Source organism: Apium graveolens, unplaced genomic scaffold, assembly GCF_009905375.1.
Source record: "Apium graveolens cultivar Ventura unplaced genomic scaffold, ASM990537v1 ctg3545, whole genome shotgun sequence".
NCBI lineage: Eukaryota > Viridiplantae > Streptophyta > Magnoliopsida > Apiales > Apiaceae > Apium > Apium graveolens.
Window position 1 is genome coordinate 1 of NW_027418150.1, and position 23870 is coordinate 23870.

General features: G+C 36.1%; 1 protein-coding gene and 1 pseudogene across 1 annotated transcript; both read left to right on the plus strand.

Moving 5' to 3' along the window:
• Positions 1–921: 921 nt before the first annotated feature.
• LOC141701196 (uncharacterized) lies at positions 922–2391 on the plus strand (the record flags this gene model as incomplete). Its single annotated transcript, XM_074504857.1, has 5 exons — positions 922–1128; positions 1208–1357; positions 1668–1731; positions 1806–1898; positions 2345–2391. Coding segments are annotated over 5 exons (561 nt in total), but the record flags the coding sequence as incomplete, so codon positions are not given.
• A 6-nt stretch (positions 2392–2397) lies between these two features.
• Positions 2398–3947, plus strand: LOC141701197 (putative fructokinase-7; annotated as a pseudogene).
• The last annotated feature ends 19923 nt before the right edge of the window (positions 3948–23870 follow it).

Below are 23870 nucleotides of genomic sequence, written 5' to 3' on the forward strand. Positions count from 1 at the left end.
AGAGTTGGGTATGTATACAAGTAGTTTTTTTTCCAAAGGATTATATCTACCTTCTAAAAGTGGCAATTTATACATACTCGTTTGCCAAAGATTGGTATTGTTGTCCTGAAGAGCTACGAAGCATGAAATAAGCCACAAGCTATAGCTCTGGCATGGAACTAGTTATTATTTGTATAGTAGGACATTACTGATGATTTTTTATATTATGTGTAATTCTCTTTTTGTTTTGCTAAGCAAGGTGAGTGAAACAGAACTCAGACCTCTGCAACCGTGCATACAGTAGTACTAATTTGTAAATTATCACAATAAATTTAGCATATCTGTAATTATTTACGAGTTTTGTGTATGCTTTGTAGTATATGATGAATTCTGTGTTTAAATTTTCCGTTTAGGTGTATGATTGGATTCCAACTCCATAATGGTACGTACTGTAGAATGTAGTACGTACTGTAGAATGTAGTACGAACTTGTGAATATCAGAATTCAAGCATATTAATCATTATTTGTAAACTTATAATTAGTAATCCAATGGTGCTGATGTTTGCATTTGTATATATTTTAGTTAGGAATGAAATCAATTATATGTAATATGACAACATACAATAGTGCTGTGAATTTTGTGTAGAATTTGTGGTTAATCAACCATGCCTGCAGTTATATTGAATTTTGTGGTAGATATGAATTTGAAACTCAAATAATGTGTGTGTAATAGATGTTTCTATATAGACTGGAATTTAGATTTACAGTTATGAATAATTGTTTCCAACATACTTTGTGATAGTATACATGAAATTGGATTCTCAATGTGGATACATATAGGTAATGAAATTTGATAGTTAAGTTTATTGTGAAATGTTATGTTTCATTGATGATTTGTGGTTAGGCATATGATTGAGCCACCTGTGAAACTGGGGGAATCAGATTGTGCCAGAGAAAAGAGCTCTTGTGTTGAGCGGTTTTGGAAGATATGTGAAGACTCTTGCTCGTGGATTTTACTTCCTCATCCCTTTTGTTGATAAAATTGCTTACGTTCATTCCTTGAAGGAAGAGGCTATTCAGATTCCAGATCAGAATGCTATTACCAAGGACAATATTAGCATCTCTATAGATGGAATTCTCTATGTTAAGGTATGATTGTTCCTTTCAGTATTTATATTAGTTCTGAACTAGGCTTTTTTCATTAATGACGAGGACTTAATACTTGTAGATTGTGGATCCAAAATTGGTGTCTTATGGAGCAGACAACACGCTATATGTTGTTATCCAGCTTGCGGAGACAACTATGCGTAGTGAGCTTGGTAAGCTAACACTTGACAAAATTTTTAAGGAACAAGACACCCTCAATGATAAGATAGTGGTAAGTTTCACTTTCAGTCTATGAGTCTATGTTATTCTATCACTGTATCATCATATGCTTATTACTATTACTTGTGACTTAAGTATTTAGTTGTATTAATTATTGAACATTGTTTGCACAAAAACTTCATTCAACAGTTTCCAAAAATTCTAAACATACTTGAAGAAATCTGAAAGAATACACCTATGCATATTTTAGCATGAAAAAAGTTATTGTGATTCCACTATTCACTTCAATATGCCAACTACCGATCATTAGTGTTAAACTATGTTATTGTAAAGTTTTATACAAAACTTACTATTTCGTATAGCCAATGAAAATAAATGAGGCTGCAAGGACTGGGGACTACAATGCCTTCGTTATGAGATTAGTGAGTATTAGTTGCTCCTTGTGTATTGTTACATTCTTATGCTACTTGTCAGAAACTCACAGTTTATCCTTTTTTCAGGGGATATTAATCCTCCACGTGGAGTGAAGGCAGCTATGGAAATGCAGGCTGAAGCAGAGCGCAAGAAGAAAGCGCTAGTTCTCGAGTCTGAAGGTAATGATGTTCCACCATCCTCCATAATTTTTTATAGATCATCCGTTCAAGCTTTGAGTATTTGGTGCTGATGAGAGTTGAATCTTGGTCTTGGGTGAAGGTCATAAAATCGTGATACATGAGTGTTTATGCCAATGGTGACTTTCAGCAATCTAAAGTAGTTTATTTATACATCTAGATCTACCATTTAATTCTAAAATTCTCATAGTAACGAAGTAAAATAAAAATAAGAACTCTTGCTATTATTCTTCACAAGCTCAAATTTTGGATACTTCTTTATGTGCTTTAGGCTACTGTATTTTACAAGTTCTGTCTTTTGTTTCCAAGTTACCCATGATCCATGTGATTTTATATTAATAATGCTTTTTATCATTACAATCAATACAAAATCATAAAATTAACAATTTTCTCTATTTAAGTAATGTGAAGTCATTGCCTATATGCAGGTCACTATTATGATGTAACTGTAAATTCCAACGGAGGACATCATTAAAAATCAATGGTAATATGCTTTGGTGAGATGTTAATAGATTTTGTGCCCACAGTTGGCGATGATTCGCTTGCAGAAGCACCCGCCTTTAAGAAGGCCCCTGGCGATACTCCTGCTAATGTTGTTGTTGGTATATCAAGGTTGGGAGGTTCTTCTGCTTTTATAGGAAATGTGTAGTCTAAAAGAATATAATTACTTCACTTCAACAAGTATGGTTTCCTTTTATTTATTTACTTGAATCTAAATTAGCATTTCGAAGATCAGGGGAGGAACATGATTGAAATATATTTCTAACATAGTATGCATTTTTTGAATTATTTTTTCCTGCCCAGTCCTTTCAATGTCTATGTATAGGTTTCATAGCATTTTCTTTTATGTATAAATTTCTCGTCCTTCGACTTAAGTGCAACAATCATATTAAAATCTTTGATTACCATATCTTAGGTTGGGGAGGATGAATTTAGATACATGTTGGCTGATATCTTGAAAGAGAACAAGGTTGATAATTCTGGCATGCAATTTGACCCAGCTATTAGGACAGCGCTGGCATTTGTTACACTCAGGTTGGATGGCAAGCGAGAATTTATATTTTTCCGCAATCCCAGAGCAGATATGCTTTTCCGCAAATCATAACTTGATATAAATCTGATCCAGAGGTTTGCTTTGTTCATCTTTTCTTGTAATGGATTTGATGCTGATGGCACATATATTAATATACAGTTAAAATGATATTTAAAGCAGGCAACAATCTTTCACTATGGTTCAATAAGTTTGATTGAAGAACCATGTAGGTCTAATCATCTTTGTACAATGGAAGTTGCAAAAATATCAGGTTGTATTCTGTCTTATGGCCATCAGCGGATGCTGCTCGGGACGGTATAATGAGCATTTGGGACCAAGCATATGTCATCAAGGTCTAGTTTCTAAAGAGTGAACTTTTGCACTTGCAATTATAATAAGCTGTCTACAGAAGTTATGACATGATGCACCATTATGTTACTATACAGTAATAGGCCATTGTTTGTGTTGGCACTAAACAAGACTCTTATGAAATGATAGGTAAGCGAGGACGAAGTTTCTTTCTTAACTGGAGGCGATGATCCTTATGATGATAACGTTGTTTAAAGAAATTTATACCACTCTAACCTAAAGCTTCTATTACTAACAGAAGGATCTAAGGGTTTGCAGATACTATACCAAGGTATTCTTACCGGTTACGGAGTAGTTACATATTTCTAAATTAGCCTACTGGCATGCATGATTATATATAACCTATTTGTAAACATTTTGTTCAGGAATTCAAGGGTAGAGTTTCTGGTTTGAAAGTAAAGGCTGTGGACACAACTGGTGCAGGTGATGTTTTTGTTGGTGCAATACTGAATAACTTAGCTTTTGACTTGAATTTGTACATGGTAAACATGTTGATTAATACACAAGTAGCTTTTGTGATTAATACACAAGTGATGTTTGGTTGTAGATATATGGATGTTGGTTGTTTGTTGGATGTCGAAATGGTTAGATGTTGGTTGTCGGAGAATGTCGTTGGATTTCGGTTGTAGATACGGAAGTTAATTTAATATATTTCTGATTGCTTGTTGGATGTTGATTTAGTAATTTTTTTTGCTTTTGTCTGGGTTTATGCACAAATGCACGGGCTTATTTTTATAAAATAAGAACTCAAACATCAGTACTTATCATAAAATTGATGTGAAGCAACTAAAAATACATCACTTGCTTAAACTAAAAATGATGTCTAAACTAACAAAACAAATCAAATTATAGGAATGAAAACGATGTCTAAAATGTTAAAACACATCGCTTTGTGAAAGTATATAAAAGTAAATCAAAAGAAAACTAATGTCTTCCAGAGTAATGTACATCAGTTTAACTTACGCAACCGATGTTAAAGCAAAAGTTTCACATCGCTTTTGCAAGTAAAACTGATGTTATAAGTTATGTTTAACGTCGATTGAGTAAATAAACCGATGTAAAATATAGTGTAAGACATCAGTTTTTTTAAGAATCTGATGTCTATCAGTTAAAATTTCTTCCATGTTATATGTTTATAGTGCTTTTTAACCTCCTAAATACCATTTTTCACAATCTAGTTTTAACATGTTATTAAAAAAAGTGCTAATTATACATCTGTTTGATAAGAAAACCGATGTCTATGTACATCTTTAACATCGGCTAAAACCGATATTAAAAACCCCTACCTTTCTCTACACATGCGAAAACATCGGTTTGAAAAAAAAACATCGGTTTATAACCGATGTCTAAGGGCATTTTTCTAGTAGTGTTGGCTCTAGTGCAAGTGGGAGATTGTTAATGTTTGTGCCCTATAGACAACACTATAATGTTTTAGTTTAAGACATTTGGATTATTAATGTTTAAATTATATTGATTATTCCCTTTATAATCTATTATGTCTTAATTTACTGTGATATAAATGTTATATTTATAAATGTCCTTGGAATGTGATATGAATTCTATATCTCCAAGTACGTGACTTAGAAATGAATTATGAGAATAGTAACAATATTCCGAAAGGTCCCTGGTCGAGTATTATTATTAATGGACAATAATAATACATTAAGACTAGTGTGTTTATTGACTGATGATCACATCTCATTGATCATTGGTATAGTGATACTAAAGTAAAAAACACAAGCAGATGTAAATGTACATGGTGCTGGACTGACCCAATGTGAGATTCTCTCTGTTGTGTCATAAATAATTCTCATACTGATAATGATGTAATGGTCCTTAAACTTGAAATCAGTTTATTTTTATACGAAAATTAATGAACTTTGATTATATTAAAAGTTATCTTTGAACGGATAATGATAAAAGTGTATTTCGGGTATATTATGAATCATATGAGAAATATGAATGATCTAGAAAAGATTTAATCCTCCCAATTTTAGGAGTGATATTATTGGCCTCTTGTGTGAGCTAGACTACGAAATGCGTGGCTGCGCTCAAATATTGATTTGATGTGATAGTCTACTCATTGATCAAGGAAACCTAGATTAAACCTTCATGAGGATTGCACATTAACATGCCTCTACTTTAATCTATAATATATAGTTAAAGGGATTATATTATATTATATATTATTCACGAGAGATTTGAACGATCACCGATTTAATTATTATTAATTAGGTAGCACTGATGTATTACTGGATGCCGCTCATTGTTTATGATTTTAAATTATATTTAAAAAAATTCACCAACATAATAATAACCTAAAAGGTCACACACAAAGAATGCTTGAAGGATTATTTAATTTGGATTTAAATTAAATTAAAGTAATTTGAATTATTTATAATATTTATTAAATTTGACTTAATTAATTAAATAAATAATGATATTCGAATTTACTAATATCAACTATAAAATTCAGTTATTAAATCATGAAATGAGACTTAATTATTATACAAATAAGGATTTTGGATTAATAATAACTCATAATTAGTGATGAGTTATAATTCGTTTTCTACCCTCTATATAATATTTGTTGTGTGGTTGATTTTGTACGCAATACTTCTATTAAAAAAACCTAGCCAACAAGAGAGAAGATGAAGAGAGCAAGAAGAAACGAATTTGTGCTAGTACACATCCAATCCCTAACTTCATGCTTTCGTGTGGATACCGATAGAGCGTAGATCGCGAGAGCGGGATGCATGGTGATTGAACAAGTTTTGGATCTCCATTAGTCAAACAATTTGTAAAGCTTCTTAAGGTAAAAAATCTGATCTACGAATTAAATATCTATTTTTCACATGAATCATGCAGTGGGTTTCAAAAATTATGGGTTTTTACATTTTTAATTACAGTTTCCGTTGCGTTTTATACCTCGAAACCCTTCAGGTTTACCACATACCATGATCTCGAAAAAGTATAATTTCGAGAGGTTCAAAATTAATATTCAGCAATTCCTTGACTATTAGAGATAAACTATGCATTCACATTTTTATCACTGAACAAGAATGTCAATGCATATTATAAGAAAATAACTAATTTTAACAAGTTACCTCAAATAATCTTTCATAGTTAACTCCATATATATATTATGTCCTCCCCAATAGTTAATAAGTGCTAGATATAACGACTCGTGTATATTCTTTTATTTTAAAGTGTAATAAGGGTTTAAATAATTAAATAAATGTGTGTATTGATTTTGACAGTAGTTATTGATTGTTATTTATTTAATTGTGATTTGTTGTTATGTGGGATTGGATTGTGTGATTTATTATTGAGTTATACGATTTTATTTCACTTGTAAAAGTGATTTTATTATAGTTTTAATTCCATAAATACTTGAATTGTTTCTAAAATTGGATTTCTAATTTTATAATTTCAATAATTAATTTTAGGACTTTATAAAATTGAGAAATCAATATTTCACTAATTATTTATTTTTAAATAATTTTCTGAGTGTGTTTATCTGTAAAATCCATATTTAAGTATGGAAATCTTCAAAAATCATAAAACTCATATTTTATTAAGTTCGTATTATTCTGAGAATTTTAAAATTATTCTGGAAATTTTCGGGATTCGTTTCACCCGCGCGTCGTTTCGTTATTCGTTAAAAAGCGGGTACAAAGTGCACTTTAAAAATTGTTTTAAAAATTTTGAAATTTATATTTTTGTAAACTTCCGGATATTTATGACGTTCTGATATTATTTTCATAATTTTCTGAATTCATTTTTCGTACACCTCGATTCGTTAATTTTAAATTTTGAGGCAAAGCGGTACTGCAGGACACATGTTACTCTCAAGTTAATTGGTTGATACGTGTCAGCAGCTGGTTTTGGGGGATTAAAACAACACCTCTCCTTTCTCTCTCTCTCTCTCTCGGCCCGGGCTGTAATTTTCTTCATTTCTCTTCGATTCTCTCTCGATTATCTCTGTTCTTCCTATCTTCTTCCTAGTGGTTCTTTGTTCGCCGGTTTCTTTCGGTTTTTTGGTGAGTTTCGGTTGTTTTAACTCCGGATGTAGCTTCGATTTCTTCTGTTGGTTGTATATATATATGCACCTGTATGTATGTATATCTTTGTGCAGTGTTGCCTTGATTGTTACTCTGAATTCCGGTTGTCGCCGCGTAAATTCCGGCTAGGTAGCCGAGAGTGTGTGTGTGTGTGTGCGTCTGTGTTGTGTGTGTGTATGCATCTGTGTTGTGTGTGTGTGATAGTGTGGGTGGTGTGTGGCGGCTTGGCCGTGTGTGGTGGCCGTGTTTTGGCCGTGTTCTGTGCTTCCCTGTTTTGCTTATTTTGGGCTCTATTGGGCCTGTTCATTCGGGCCTTGGTTTCTTTGTTTGGGCCTTGCAGTTGGGTTCGTCCGTTGGGCAGAATTTCAGTAGTGGTTTGATTATTATAATTTTAATTTCTATTTTCCTATTTCTGCAGGAATAAATGAATAATATTCGTGAGATAAATTATGTGGGAATTTTTGGTAATTAATCGGTGTAATTTATTTGGGAACCCGTATTATATCGAGCGCCAATAAATTATACCGCCGTTGACGATGAACTTCGGTGAGTCAACGGTGGACGATGATGACTTAGTTCTGAGTCCTAAATTTTATAAATAAATAAAATAATTTGTATAAAATGTTTTCGAAAATAAATTGTATATTGGAATTGTAGATACGTGAATGTGGAACTGGTATTGGAATGAAAATTGTGGATTGTTGTGATTGTTGACGTCGATTGTAATCGACGGGTAGGATTATAAACAAGGAGTTTCTACCAAAATTTCCTAAAATCTATTTTAATACGTAAGTACTTATATTATACGTGTTACCCCTATTTGTGTTCGGATTACGTGATTATGTGTATAATAACTATACGACTCGGGTTATCGGATTGGATTATTAGGATTTGAGGATATCAAGCATGTCGGTATAACTGAATAGGTTATTCTGTATTTGTAGATCCCGCTCGAGTTTCCCATGATCGAAATCATCGTGAAAGCTATTAGGGTTTGGTAAAGCGTTGCAAGGCAAGTACCCCTGACCATTCTTTTATGGTTCAGTACGTATGAATAGCTAAATGTTTTATTCTCGGAATGGAACAGAAACGTTTTAAGTTACGTATCCCCTATAGTTATAAATCACTGTTTTCAAATTGTTTTGGGGAAAAATAACTTCGAAAGGTACCTATCTCGAATGAAATGATTTGCGAACTGGATTTTATATGTGTGCTAGTAAAATGAATGGTTTAGAAATGAGATAGGTACAAGTGTTTTGAAAACTGGATAAAACGATCAGATATGGGATACATTGGGGCCAGAGTAGGCCTATTGAGGTGGCGTAAGAGGCTAATTCGGTTGTGTGCATTATATAACCGATTAGTCCAGCAGGTCAAAGACCTAGCTAGTATCTGAGTACCGGAACAGGTAAATGGGATGGCAGTTAGAGCCGTCTGGTGTCAATAGCCTGATCAGCTGTCTTCACATATCCGTTACATGTCTGATTTGGATTTGTGATTCCCGTAAGGGTATAAGTAGTTGATACAGTGGTTTTATAAATGTGAATAACATGCTAAAATTGGACTCTAGTACTTACACAGTATACTACTACGTTGTTTTGATAAAGCATGCTAGTTAGTGATATCTAGTTATCTTCAATTTCCATTATATATTGTTGATATCATGATGACAACTCTGTTCCTATTATTGTAACATTACTGTTTTTGTTCTGTTATTCATATGTTAGTACTGCTGAGCGATTATGCTCACTCTTGCAAACTGTCATGTATATCTCGCAGATGCCTAGAAGGCCAGTCAGACATACCCGTGTTCCCGCCTCTTCTGGACCCGGTTCCTCTGAGGTAGTTTGTGTCAGACCATGAGGTCTGACGAGTTGCTGAATAAAGTTAGAGTGTGTTAGATGTTGAATAAATGGTTTGTAATAATGAGAACCTGAATCATACTTGAACCTGGATCGGATTTTGGTTTAGGGTCAAGTTAGTATATTTTAATAATAATCTTGTTATTTCATATTTTGGTAAATGTGTTTGGTGACGTCTACTCCTGACCCCGGGGTTGAGGCCGTCACAGTTTGTAACACCCCCAGATCCGGGGTCGGGGATCCGGGTCGTCACGGTCTTTCTTTCCACTATATCACTTCACTTAATTAATAATAAATAACCTTATGATGTGACCCCACACTAACACACACCACAACCCGTTATAGTCTCAGAGATGAAATTGAAATAAGTACAAGTCTTTGAATCCACAATTTAAAAGTTATTACAACCCAAAATGATTACTTGATAATTTACAGTTAATTGCCATTATCTGCCACAAGTTATAATTATACATAATTTGATTCTCAAAAGTAGAGTGCCTGGTCTACCAATAGATCTACCTCTGCAGCTATAGCAGCTACAACATCATCGGGAAGACGCGGGACGCTTCCCACGCGCTTGCGCTGGGTCTGCTGGAGTCTGGCCATCTTTCCTAACTGTTGTTGTGTGATGAAGAAATAAAGCAAGAGTGAGCCTTACAGCTCGCAAGATAATATATAGTGATAACAATAATATAAGTATCTAAATGGATACTTACTAGAATCTTTTATCATGTGTAAGATAATTACTTACTAGATATAAGTAAAAATAAGGGATGAAGTTACCAAATACTTCACTATATTTATATCATTTATAAAGCTACTTGAACTACCACTGTTCAAAGTATAATGAGCTTTCAACAGTTCATCACATAGATGAGACTACAAGACAAGATTTGAATAGATTAAATCTTTGAAATATTATTAAAGGAAATGAAGTTATGATATACTTCATTAAGTTCTGATATATATATATATATATATATATATATATATCCACATATACATCTTCTTTATACATTTCCTGAAAACCTCTGTCATGTAAAGTATGAACAGAGTTTGAAACATCCAATGAATTTTGGAAAGGAAAAGAATTTTGGTATAAACCAGGTATCTTGCTGATCAGGCAAAGATACCAATAAGTAACCTTTTCTACTAGTAGATGGACGAATTCCCCACTGGTCATCACCCTGGTCGCAATAGGACCTTATGCTGGACTGTCACTCAGCCACTTGTGCATTTGATGGACTCCCACTGAGCCACTTACACTATCATGGACGCCCACTGAGCCCATGTTGCTTATGCCGACTCAATAGATGGACTTACTTCCCGAACGTTGGGTAAGTAATCAATTCATTTACCAAAACTGCAACCTTGTTATGAATATAAAATACACCATAGAGCCGGATCCCTTAGATTTTTGAGCGAGTATTCAAGTCCCCTTAAAGTGGAAGATCTTGAATTTGAAAACAAGTTTTGGGATCTTCTCTACCTTTTAAATTCATTTTGAAGACTCGAAAACATTTTTTAGAATGTTTGGAGTAATACTGATTTATTAAAATAAATCAGTACTGATATGAAAGAAATATCTGAATATTATTATTTAAATAATATTCCCATAAGAATAATTGAGGTAGAAGTTGGAAAACTTATACTTGAATGAATAGCAAATAATCAAAGATATACTTATACGAAAGTAATATATTTATTTGAATAATCAAAAATAAGTTTGATCATCGACACCTTATTCTTTAATACAATAAAGAATATTATTAAGTAATAAGCGGAGTCATAATACCTCGAATGAATACTACAATTAATATTCATAAAATAAAGGAGTCATACATCCTCGAATGAATATCCAAGTAATATTCAATAATAATATAAAGGAGTCATAAGCCCTCGAATAATATTCGAAATAATATTCAATAAATAATATAAAGTTATCGAATAACCCTTATTCGATTAATAGTTTTGAAAACTATAACCATATATATATATATATATATATATACAAAATCTACTCGGGATCCTCGACTCCCGGTTTTAAAAAATGTTCTCACCTTTTGGGTCCCTATAATAAGGGTATATGCAAATTACCGCTATCCTCTAGCATAGGTATTATCAACTGAACCAATCAGATATATATGGCAAGAATACGAAACAGGCATGCATATGTACCATATAACATGCTACAATATATCGCAAGAATCTGCTATAACAAATATGCATTTAACGCAAGATCATGCATATACACAAATACATCACAACAACAGTTATAACGGGTAGAAAACTTGCCTGAGCGACTTGGGGTGATAAAAGGCTCGAGACGAGTCTGGTAACCTATAAACAACAAGTAAGTTGGAATTAAACCAAAGTCACTTGTAAATCTATACTTTAACTAACTTAGACTCTAACGCTTGTTTTGCGCTTACTGATTCTCTTAAGTCACTCGGGTACCCTCGGCTCCACCATTTTTAATAATTTAACCTTTACGAGTTTTAAGGCGATTCCTTCGCGAGTGTCTTACCAACTGCCTAACACACTTACCATAAATGTTTCTTACCCCAATTAGTCATTTAAGGTCCTTAACCAAGGTTTCAAAGTAAGGCGAGGGGAAATGTTTCGTTCGCGAAATGCCGTTACTTAAAACGGTCGTTTCTCCTAAACCGTGCATCAGAATCGAACGAACTACATATCAAAACGAAGCTCGTAACACGAGCTATCTAGAAATGGCAATGGTCATAATCTAGCAGGGGGCTCTCGGGTCCTAATGTTATGCACAAAAACAGTCTAAAGAAAATCGGACGTTACGACGGCTATGTTTACGCGATTTCCCAAATTTAAACCAATTCAAACAACCACAATTTCAACTCCAATTCACAACCCAATCAACCTCCATCTAAACTACATTACAACAGCCCCAAATCAACTCAATTTTAACATTCATACTTATGCCTAAGCTTGAATTTAACCATACTACATTCTTTTAACCAAAACAACAAGATTTACCATTCCATTTCAATACCACTTCAACCCAAACTCTAAACCACAAACATTAAGCTACAATATCACCATAATAATCAAAATCATCTTATAATACATAGGAATCTAGGGTTTGGAGATGATATACCTTCCTTGAAGTGGTGAGAGTAGCTAGGAAGCCTTAAGAACCTTTGAGAAGTCTTAGGGATGCTTGGATCTTAAAGGAAAACAAGAAAAATTTCAAGTTAAAAACTTGAAAACACTATTCATTGTCTTCTTCATTGATTTAATAAAGAAGATTGAGAAAGAATTGATGGGTTTAAACTCATGATATAGCCCTAACTATGCATAAGGATGATTAGGGAATTAACTCACCAATTTAGGAAGCTTGGATCTTGAATTTTTGAAATTTCTTGCCTTTGGAATAGTAAAAAGCCGAGAGCAATTTGAAGAATAATGCCTTGGTTTCTTTTTGTTTTGATGAAGAATGAATTATTTGGCTTGGTTGATTTGGTTTTGTTTTGTTTTTTATTAATTACCAATTTAACCTTGATTTTGGGTGGTTAAAAATCCACCACATCTCCTTCCTTCCCATGTCATGCCTATGTCATATTGTGATGTCATCTTTCCCTCCTTGTCCTCTTCTCATTGGTTGGGTGACATCACTCTCTCTAATCCCTTTGCTTAACTTCCTAATTGTTTGCCTAATGACCTTTGATCTGTTATACGGTTCGCTTAACTTTCATTTTCGTTTATCGTTTGAAGGATCATACCCGGGATCTTATTACTTAGGTTCCCTTAACCTTTCTCAATACATTATATTCCTTTTTATGATCCTCTATTATAATCCTTTAATTTAAATCCTTTTATCCTGTTACCTTATATTCAATTCTCTCAGTATCTAGTGTATTTCCGGGAAAAGTCAAAGTGTTCGGAATTGGATTCTGACGATCTTTACATACACTCATATACCATATAGAGTACTAATAAAATCTCAGAATATCCATAATAGAACCCCTACATAGTGTGGCATGAAAAGTTTTCTCATTCAGCAAAAACACTATTCACAAGGGTTACAAAAAAAAAGTTGAAAATTTTGGGGGTTATTACAGTCTCCCCTCCTTAAAAGGATTCCGCCCCGGAATCAAACAGAAAACAAATGGGGGTACTTTTCTAGCATTGCGCTCTCTAGTTCCCAAGTCGATTCTTCTATATTATGATTCTGCCATAGTACTCTGACTAGCTTGATCACTATGTGTCTGGCATCCCGATGATACTTCCTTAGCATTGACACATGGAACACATTATGAACTTGTTGCAAGTTAGGGGGTAAGGCTAGCTCGTAAGCTAACTTTCCAATCCGTCTTAATATCTCAAAAGGTCCAATGTATCTTGGGCTTAGTTTTCCTTTCCTTCCGAACCTCATTAATCCCTTCCAAGGGGATACCTTTAGCAGTACTAAGTCCCCGACTTCATATTCCTTGTCCTTTCGGGCTAGGTCTGCATATTTCTTCTGTCTGTCTTGGGCTGCTACCAGCCGTCCTCTGATGAGATCCACTATATCTATGGTCCTTTGGACCACTTCGGGTCCGAGCATCTTCCGCTCTCCTACTTCATCCCAGTATAAGGGAGATCGACACCTTCTTCCGTACAGGGCCTCATAAGGCGGCATTCCGATGCTAGCATGAAAGCTATTGTTATAAGAAAACTCGATTAACGGCAAGTGATCATCCCAACTCCCTTTAAAGTCTATTGCACAGACTCTCAACATATCCTCTAGTGTCTGGATGGTCCTTTCACTCTGCCCATCCTTCTGGGGATGGTACGCGGTACTCATATTTAACTTGGTCCCCGCACATTCCTGAAAGCTCCTCCAAAATCTGGAGTTGAACCTGGGGTCTCGGTCTGAGACAATGGACGCTGGGACTCCATGTCGCGTCACTATTTCCTTAAGGTAAATGTCCACCAGTCTATCGACTGTGTATCTCTCATTGATAAGAATGAAATGAGCTGACTTTGTCAGTCGGTCTATAATTACCCAAATGGCGTCATGATTGGCTTTCGTCCTTGGCAAGCCTACAATAAAATCCATCGCTATCTGTTCCCATTTCCATTCGGGAATCTCTAGGGGTCGTAAGAGTCCACTGGGTCTCTGGTGCTCTGCCTTTACCCTTTGACAAGTCAAACATTTGTTTACCCATTCTGCTACGTCCCTCTTCATGTTGGGCCACCAGTAATATTCCTTCAAATCCCTATACATCTTGGTACTTCCCGGGTGAATGGAATACCTTGAACTATGGCTTTCATCCAAAATCTCATCTTTAAGCTCTTGAACATTTGGAACCCAAATCTGGTAGGAGTACCTCATTATCCCTTTATCATCTTTCTCAGTATGGATCTCCTCTCCAGTCATTAACTCTCTGCCTTCATTCATTATTTTCTCTTGGCACAATCTGATCTTTTCCAATAACTCTGGCTGCATTGAGATCTCAAAAAGCTTTTCAGTTCCGGTTCCGTTTACCTTTACTTCTATTTCCATTCTCTCAAAATCCCTTATCAATTCTTCCGAAGTCGTTATCATTCTGAGTCTTTCCTTTCTACTAAGGGCAGCAGCCACCACATTGGCTTTCCCTGGATGATAGAGAATCTCACAATCATAGTCCTTGATTAGTTCTAACCATCTTCTCTGGCGCATGTTGAGCTCTTTCTGCGTAAATATGTACTTGAGGCTTTTATGGTCTGTGAAAATATCGCATTTCTCTCCATACAAGTAGTGCCTCCAAATTTTTAAGGCAAATACTATTGCCGCGAGCTCAAGGTCATGAGTAGGATATCTAACCTCATATTCCTTCAATTATCTCGACGCATACGCAATCACTTTACCGTGCTGCATAAGCACACATCCTAATCCTTTGTGCGACGCGTCACTATATATCACAAAATCTCCTTTTCCGTCCGGTAATGCCATACCGGAGCCGTTATCAACCTTTTCTTAATTCCTGAAAATTGTTCTCGCATTTCTCCATCCATTCAAACTGTCTCTGTCTTACGAGTAAGTCCGTGTCAAAGGGGCTGCGATTCTTCACAAAGTCCTGTACAAATCTACGATAGTAGCGCTGGCCAATCCTATGAAAACTCCTTACCTCTGTGGGTGTGGTTGGCCTTTCCCAATTGGAGATCGCCTCTATCTTGGAGGGGTCGCACCAATACTCCTTCTTTATTATCACATGTCCTAAAAACTGTACTTCATTCCGCCAGAACTCACACTTCAAGAATTTGGCATACAACTGCTCCTCTCTGAGTATTCCTAGAGCGATCCTCAAATGCTCTGCATGTTCTGTCTCAGTCCTTGAGTAGATCAAAATATCATCGATAAAAACTATCACACATTTGTCCAAGTACTTCTTAAATACTCTATTCATTAAATCCATGAAAGCCGCTGGGGCGTTGGGTTAATCCAAAGGACATTACCAAGAACTCATAATGCCCATACCTGGTACGGACGCTGTCTTGGGAATATCTTCGGGTTTAATCTTCAGTTGGTGAATTATCCAGTTCTCAGGTCAATCTTGGAAAAATAAACAGCATCCTTTAGCTGGTCGAATAGATCGTCCTAGTCTAGGTAATGGGTACCTGTTCTTTATGGTTAGCTTGTTCAACTCTCGATAGTCTATGCACAACCTCATGCTCCCATCTTTCTTTTAACAAATAAACTGGTGCTCCCCATGGAGACACACTGGGTCTTATCATACCCTTATCCAAGAGTTCCTGCAATTGGATAGCTAATTCCTTCATTCTAACGGGGCTAACCGGTAAGGTGCTTTTGAAACTGGCGCCGTCCCTGGGGCCAACTCAATAGCAAATTCAATCACTCTATCGGGTGGTAATCCCGGAAGGTCTTGTGGGAATATCTTCAAATTCGTTGACTACGGAATATCTTGTAAGTTGGGCACCTCCTTTGCGTGTCCACCACATAGGCTAGGTAAGCCTCCTCCTTTTCGTAGCATCCTTTTGGCCTGGGCCATAGTCAAAAATTTTGCGTCTGCCTCTTTCCTCTAAATATAACTTCTTTCTTCCCTGGGATATTTAACTTAACTTTCCCTTTACAGTCTATCTGAGCATCATTGCTAGATAGCCAGTCCATTCCCAAAATTACATCAAACTCCCCTAATTTAAAAGGATCAGATCAACACTAAAGATTGCTCCCCTATGCCTATCTCACAGGCGGGGTGAATCTGGTTAACAGGAATAATTTCATGATTGGCTATTTCTACTTGTAAGGGTTCTATCAAGGGTTCAGCCTTAAGTCTTAACTTACGCGCAAGGTCCTTTGATATAAAAGATTTAGTTGCTCCCGAATCAAATAAAATTTGCACTGACTGAATTTAGAGAAAGGGTACCTGCTATCACATCTGAATCTTTCATAGCATCCTGGACTGTCATGTTGAAAGTTGCAGTAGGTGGCTTATTAGAAGCAGCCTGCTTGCTCCCGAAGCTGCTGGTTTGTTCATTGGGCATTCCCTCTTCCAATGACCCGGGCGTCCACACTGATGACAAGTGGTGGTTGGAATGACGGCAGGGGTTGATGATGGGCACTTAGTTGAATAGGACCTTCCCGACCGCACTTAAAGCAGGTTACTGGCTTTCCTTTACACTCCCCAGTGTGATTCCTTCCACATATGTTACAGGCTGGCAATGGGGGTCGAGACTGGTTGGATAGGACATTCTTGACTTCTGGCCGCCCTGGCTCACACTCATTGGCCGCTTAAACCCAGTGTTCCTTCCTGGTAGGGACACTGCTCCTCGATTAAATCTAGTTGGGAAGCTCCTTCCTGCGGAACCTCCACCCATGCTCATACTTTTCCTCTTTATTCCTTTCTTCTCTCTTTCCTTCTGCATCTGTTCACTTCAACTTCTACAATCGTTGCCTTTTGCACCAGAGTGGCATAGTCCGTAAGCTCAAGGATTGCCACCCTATTCTGAATCCACGGTTTCAGTCCCTGCTGAAACCTCCTAGCTTTCTTTTCCTCGGTGCTCACAAATTCGGCACAAACCTTGATAACTCAGTAAATTTCGCTTCGTACTCTGCTACAGACAAGTTATTCTGCTTTAGCTCCAAGAACTTGAGCTCCATCTGGTTTTCCATAAACCTCGGGAAATACTTTCCCAGAAACAACTGACTAAATCTCTCCCAGGTTATAATAGCATCTGTCTCCATGTTTTTCTTGGCCTCCCACCAGTAGTTAGCTTCTCCTTTCAGAAGGTAGGTAGCAAATACAGTCTTCTGTGCCTCATCGGTACTCAAAATCTCAAAGGATTTCTCCATTTCCTTTAACCATGCCCTTGCCTCAACTGGGTCGGCTGATCGTGGAACTCAGGGGGCTTAAGGGACTTAAAAGCCCTGAAAGAGTTTGCCACAGTATTGTTATTTCCTTGAGGGGGTGGGTTGGGTTGACGTTCCAAATTCTGCCTTAGGAGTTGCATGAACTGGCCCATGGGATCCATGCCTGGGTTTGGTACTGGTTGCTCAACCTCAGTTTCTCCTTCTTCAGCCTCTATCTCAAATCCCTCAACATCATATATTTCCTCTTCCTCTTCATACAGGGAGTCATCCTGTTCCACATAATCCTCATCTTCCTCTTCACTGTGTTCCTGGTTCCTATCATCCTGGTTATGGCTTCCCTGGTCCTCAGATCCAGGGTTCGCCCTAGTTCCAATCTTTCTTGGCGGCATGATTCTGATAATAAAAAAAATTATTGGGAAATTCAACGTTAGGTCACAATCATATACAACATTGTGCCTTGCACAGCTTATAATGGGGAGAACGTATATCGCAATTCTATTATTTTATGACAGTTCTAATACGAAGTGCAGTAATAATAATGATAAAAACAGTGACCTCGTCACTAAGGAACTGAACCGAAAGGAAACAAATATATACATAATGCGAGAAATACATAGTTTGATCTGGTCAAAAGTACAACAGTGCTACAGCCATCTGTCCCAAAAGTGATACACAAGAGTCTATCTGTCTAGTCAGAAAAAGGGATGCTATATACAAGTAACTATCCCGGAAAATTGGCTCTTACTAAGGCCTCGGCTAACTAGACAACTAGACTATTCCATCGTCTCCTGAATCACACCGGAGCGGGTCAGCTCCCATACCCTTTCCATCGCACGACGGAAGATATAGTCGGCCTGCCGCCTGGAGATCCTACCATGCCTGTCCCCCTGGAGAGATCTGAGTCTCGCTCGGGATGTGAGCTCTATCCCCGTAAGCTCCCTCCTCAAGGATCGGGTATAGAAGCCCTAGTCTCATAAGCTCGGGTACGCCTACCGCCCTCTCCGCATCCAACTCCCTTGGCCTCATCCAGTCGGGCCTCGGCAACAGCCACTCGGGTCCTCAGAACATCCTGAACATATCCATGAGCTAACGAAGACTGCCTGTGGGCAGGGTCAAGAGGTGGTGAATCCGGAGCCGCTGAGGGTGCCTCCTCGGTCTGCCTAGGCTCGGAAGTATGGGTCTCTGAGCTGTCATCATAGGAATCCAAGATAGTGGTGGAGGGGTAGGAGCTCTGACCACCGGAAGTGTGGGTAAAGGGGTACCAGCATACACTACCATAGGTCCAACACGCTCCTCAGCTACTGGGACCTCATCCGGGTCCTCCTCATCTGGAATAGCAATAACCTCTGTCTCTGACTCCTCTGAGGGGTCCTCCTCATCTGAAATAGCAATGACCTCCATCTCTGACTCCTCTGAGGGGTCCTCCTCATCCTCCTCCATCTCAGGCTCCTCCTGATCCTCAACATCTAGCAGTGCCTCATCATGCTCACGCTCGAACATCTCAGGGTCCTCTATCTCAGGCGCCTACACATTAAACGAGCTAAGTTACTATCATGATACTTATAAGGGTTCCCGTAAGGGTTTTAACTGTCAGCACTACTTTAAGTAGTCCGACCATGAACTTGGCAAGAGTTCTTATTATCTTTGTGAGTTTGTTATTATATCGTCGCATCATCTCTGAGGTTTATAACGCTTAGCTCTGATACCATTTCTGTAACACCCCCAGATCCGGGGTCGGGGATCCGGGTCGTCACGGTCTTTCTTTCCACATATCACTTCACTTAATTAATAATAAATAACCTTATGATGTGACCCCACACTAACACACACCACAACCCGTTATAGTCTCAGAGATGAAATTGAAATAAGTACAAGTCTTTGAATCCACAATTTAAAAGTTATTATAACCCAAAATGATTACTTGATAATTTACAGTTAATTGCCATTATCTGCCACAAGTTAATTATACATAATTTGATTCTCAAAAGTAGAGTGCCTGGTCTACCAATAGATCTACCTCTGCAGCTATAGCACTACAACATCATCGGGAAGACGCGGGACGCTTCCCACGCTGTAATATCCTATATTTTCAAATCTTATTATTATAATTATTTGGAATTATTTATGTGAATTTTATGTGAATTTTGGTGAATTATCTGATAAGTGGAATGGATGTTTGGGTGTTTATATGTGATATTATTTGAATATTTGAATTATTATATGTCTAGAATAAAATATAGATAATTGTGATATTTTTCTGGTAATTTTTGGACTGTTAGATGATTTTATATTAATTTATGAATTATTAATTATTTTCTGAATAATTATCAAAATTATTTATAAAGCCGGGAATCATCCGACTTCAACCGTTTTTGCGTTTTTACAACCCGAAACTCTTCCGAAAACTCCTTCCTAACCTAATCTGGTAATTCCGGACATTTTCCGTGTTTTGACTTTTTTCGATCCGGATTACGGTTTGACCCGTGCGCGGCCCGGCGCAATATTTTCGATACGATAGTTATTTCGGTAATCAATAAAACCCGTATTTTCAAGAGACGGGATATTTTTATATTATTCTCGTATATAATATTTTATAAAAAGCTCGGTTTTTGATAATTATCCAATTTTGGTATTAAATCGGATCGTTATGTAGTTACTTAGCGGCTAAGCAACTAATTTAATGATCCAAAACGATATAAAATGATCCAGAACGATCCAATATTCCATAAATATAAATAGCTTTTTATTTATTAATAATAATTATTAAAAATCAGTTTTTATTTTTATTTTTCAGAAAATCAGATTTTTCTCTCAAGAATTAGGGTTAGGGTTTTGATTTGTTCTTGAAAATCAAAGCAAACTTGGGAATGAATCTGTGGTCCAAATCACAAGTATGAATATCCGTTTTGAAGCCCTTGAAGAGGCCGATCTTTTGGTACAAGAATCATAATTTAAGGTTGGATATTTTGTGAATTCGTTTTTAGGGTTCATTATTCGAAATTGGGATTTTGAATTATGATGATTGTTTGATTGTTTTGATGTTATAAGTAGTTCTATATGACGATTTCTAGTCGTATTACGTATAAAATTGTAGTGTTTGAATTCAGGAATGATATAGTCGAGTTATATTTTTTTTGATTTTTTTTAGTTCGAATTTTCAGTTTAATCTTGAGTTTTTGATTGTTCTTGATGCCATGAATAGATTGTAGGTGATGTTAGCTTTATTTTGGTACCAAGAACGCAGATTTTGGTTAAGAATTGAAGAAATTACGTTCTGGCCGGAATTTGATCGGAATTCGATCGGTTTTTGCTTTCGGACGATCGATTATTGATGTTGTTTGTTTTTTTAGATTTCTGGGTTGATGAGGAGTTATATGGTGTTGAATTCGGGACGAACGGCGTTGTTTTTGGCCGTGAATTGCTTCGACCGGAAACAAGAACGTCGCCGGCCGGTTTCTGGAATTTTTCCAGATTCCGGCGGCTGTTCTTCATTTTCCGGCGAAGTTCTTCAGCCTGCCGCCGTTCGATCCAAGGTAGAAGATGACCTCCGACTTAAACGTGTTTCTGGATATTTATTTTTAGAAATAAATCAAAATTCATTTCTTATTTTCCAAAATCATTTCTTTTGGATTCTAAAAATCATTTAATTATTATTTTAAATTCTAAAAATTATTTACTTAATTATTTTAAATTCCAAAAATTATTTTCTTTTATAATTTTCAAAAAAATCCGAAAATTTTATTCATTTAAATTGATTAATTATTTTGATAATTAACCTGTTTATTTAGATAATTTGTATTAATTTTATTTTAATTCCAAAAATTATGGAAAAATCATTTTTAATTCTGATTTTTCCTAGATATTGATTTAAAAATTATCTTGAGCTTTCAAAATTTATATTTTGGTATTTAAAAATCAATTAATATTATTATTAATTGATTTATTCTTCTTTTATTCGTAATAAATAAACCGTTTGTCCGTTTAATATGAAACGAACGTGTACAGACTCAGAAAAATATTCCGCTTTCATTAAAAATACTTTCGAGACCCAAATCCTTTTTGTTTCGAAAGGTCGTTTGTTTTACAAGTTATTCTGAGTCGATTATTGATCGAAAAATCATATTTTTGACCTGATTTCAGTTTTAAACATATCGAGTCGACCCTTTTGACGAACTGAGTCATATGTGATATGAATTAAGTGATACATGAGTTATGTGCTTATGTGCTATGTGAATTGTGTGTGTGTGGATTAAGAGTCCTGTGTTTGTCTGTTATATTTATATGTGGGCTATCGTATGGGTAGACGATAGGGTTTTGACGCGCCGTTCGTCAAGTAATTATCATTTAGACAATTAAATCTATATCTTTTAATTATAGATGTGGATCTCTCGAGTTGATCAAGACAAGACGTTGGATAAAGAATGAAATGGAATGGTATTGGATATCTGGCTTCTAGCAATTGCATGAGCAGTATATCAGTAAAGTGTTGAAAAGAAGGACGGTGATGTTTTGAGACAGAATATCAGAATAGATGTGGTTTTGCGAGTGTGATTAACTGCTAAAAAAAAACTCAAAGGCAAGTATCCCTGACTTCACTTATCATTCAAGTGACGTTTATTTCAAATCATATTATGCAAGTATTTCTATCATCACTTATTATTCAAGTGATCTTTATTTTGAATCGTATCATGCAAGTATTGTTTTCCCTATTTCAGTTTAGAATCGATAAATGGTTTACATATCGCTGAATTAAATTATTCTATTTACGCAAGTACCCTCTGCTATTCTATGTTCAGAATAGTCAAGTGATTTTACTTATCCAATTATTGGATTTATAAATGTTTTGGGATTTTGAGAAAAGTGATTTGGTTGCGAATATTCATACCCAAGAATTGGGGGAATAAAATTATTTCGGGTGTCGGTTATTATGACCCCATTTCAATAAAAGGTTTTAAGATTGGATCATAATTGCGTAAGTGACCGGGACGGACGGTCCAGCGGAGGGCTATTTCTAAGTGCCATATGAAATATTATGACACCATTTTGCCACAGACTAGTTATGCCTTTTATTTGAGTACTAGTGATTTTGGGGTCACGTTTCTACGAATCATGACCTTGTGCTATCACACGGGCTGATCAGCATGTGATAGTACGTCCGTCGGAGAATGATCATAATCTAAATTATCATATCATTTTTGATATTCATAGAATAAATGATTTATCAACTGTTTCTGTTTTGGAATAATGGTAAAGTGCGGTTTTGATTCAGATTGTGATTTATGCTGATACTTACGTTGTTGTTAAATATCAAAGGTGGTATTAGTATAGATGAATGATGTTGACTTCAGTATGGAATGTTGTGAGCATTAAAGTTCGTATTGATATCTAATTTGATATGACAACAAAATAAGTATTAATTTCCAGAGTTCAGTTTTGAATAAAGTTTATGATTCAATCCATAATCATTGTTTCATGTTATTGTTGTTTACGATATTTCCGTAAACACTATTTTACGAGCTTTGCTCTCGTCAAGATTCAAAGTATTGCTGAAGCATTTCGCTCAAAAATATCAAAATGGTTTTGAATATAATTAAGGAATTAAATCTGGGATTCCTCAACTAAGGTTTTATGATTCAGCAATTATGATTTTAAATGTGTTGCTCTGATGCAGATGTCGGTTTTATATCAAACGACCCTATATTTACTATAATGATCTTGCTGAGCATTTCTTCCGCTCATACTTGCCTGTTTTTAAATTTTTAACCTCCAGTGAGGATTAGCTTGCTGTTTAGCCGCGTAATTCGAGGAAGCAAAGAAGAAGCTTTTCGAAGGTGGTTGGTCCAGGGTTTGCGGACTAGTGTAAATTTTATTATGTAAAGTTGTTTATATTATATTATATTATAGTTGTGTATTTTATTTAGGCCTAGTATACTTCATTTCGAAGTTATACTAGCGGGTTAAGTTTGGATATTGAGAATTATTGTAAAGAGTTTTGAAAGAAAGTGAAAAAAAAAATTATTGTGGAATTTGGATATCTTGTTTCTAGAACTGTAACCTTAAAAGATCTTGGATTAGTTTGGGGTCATTTATGATAAATATCTTCCGCTGGCATTTATTATTTGATTTAACAGGTTATTTTGGATTGAGGTTTCATCGTGACGACCAAATCCTCTAACCCCGGATTTGGGGGCGTTACAGGTTGGTATCAGAGCTGAGGTTATAGTAGACTAGAAACGAGAGTGTGTAGGAGTGTGTATAGCTATGTGAGGACGTTTGAGCTCATATCGAGTTCCTGTTGGA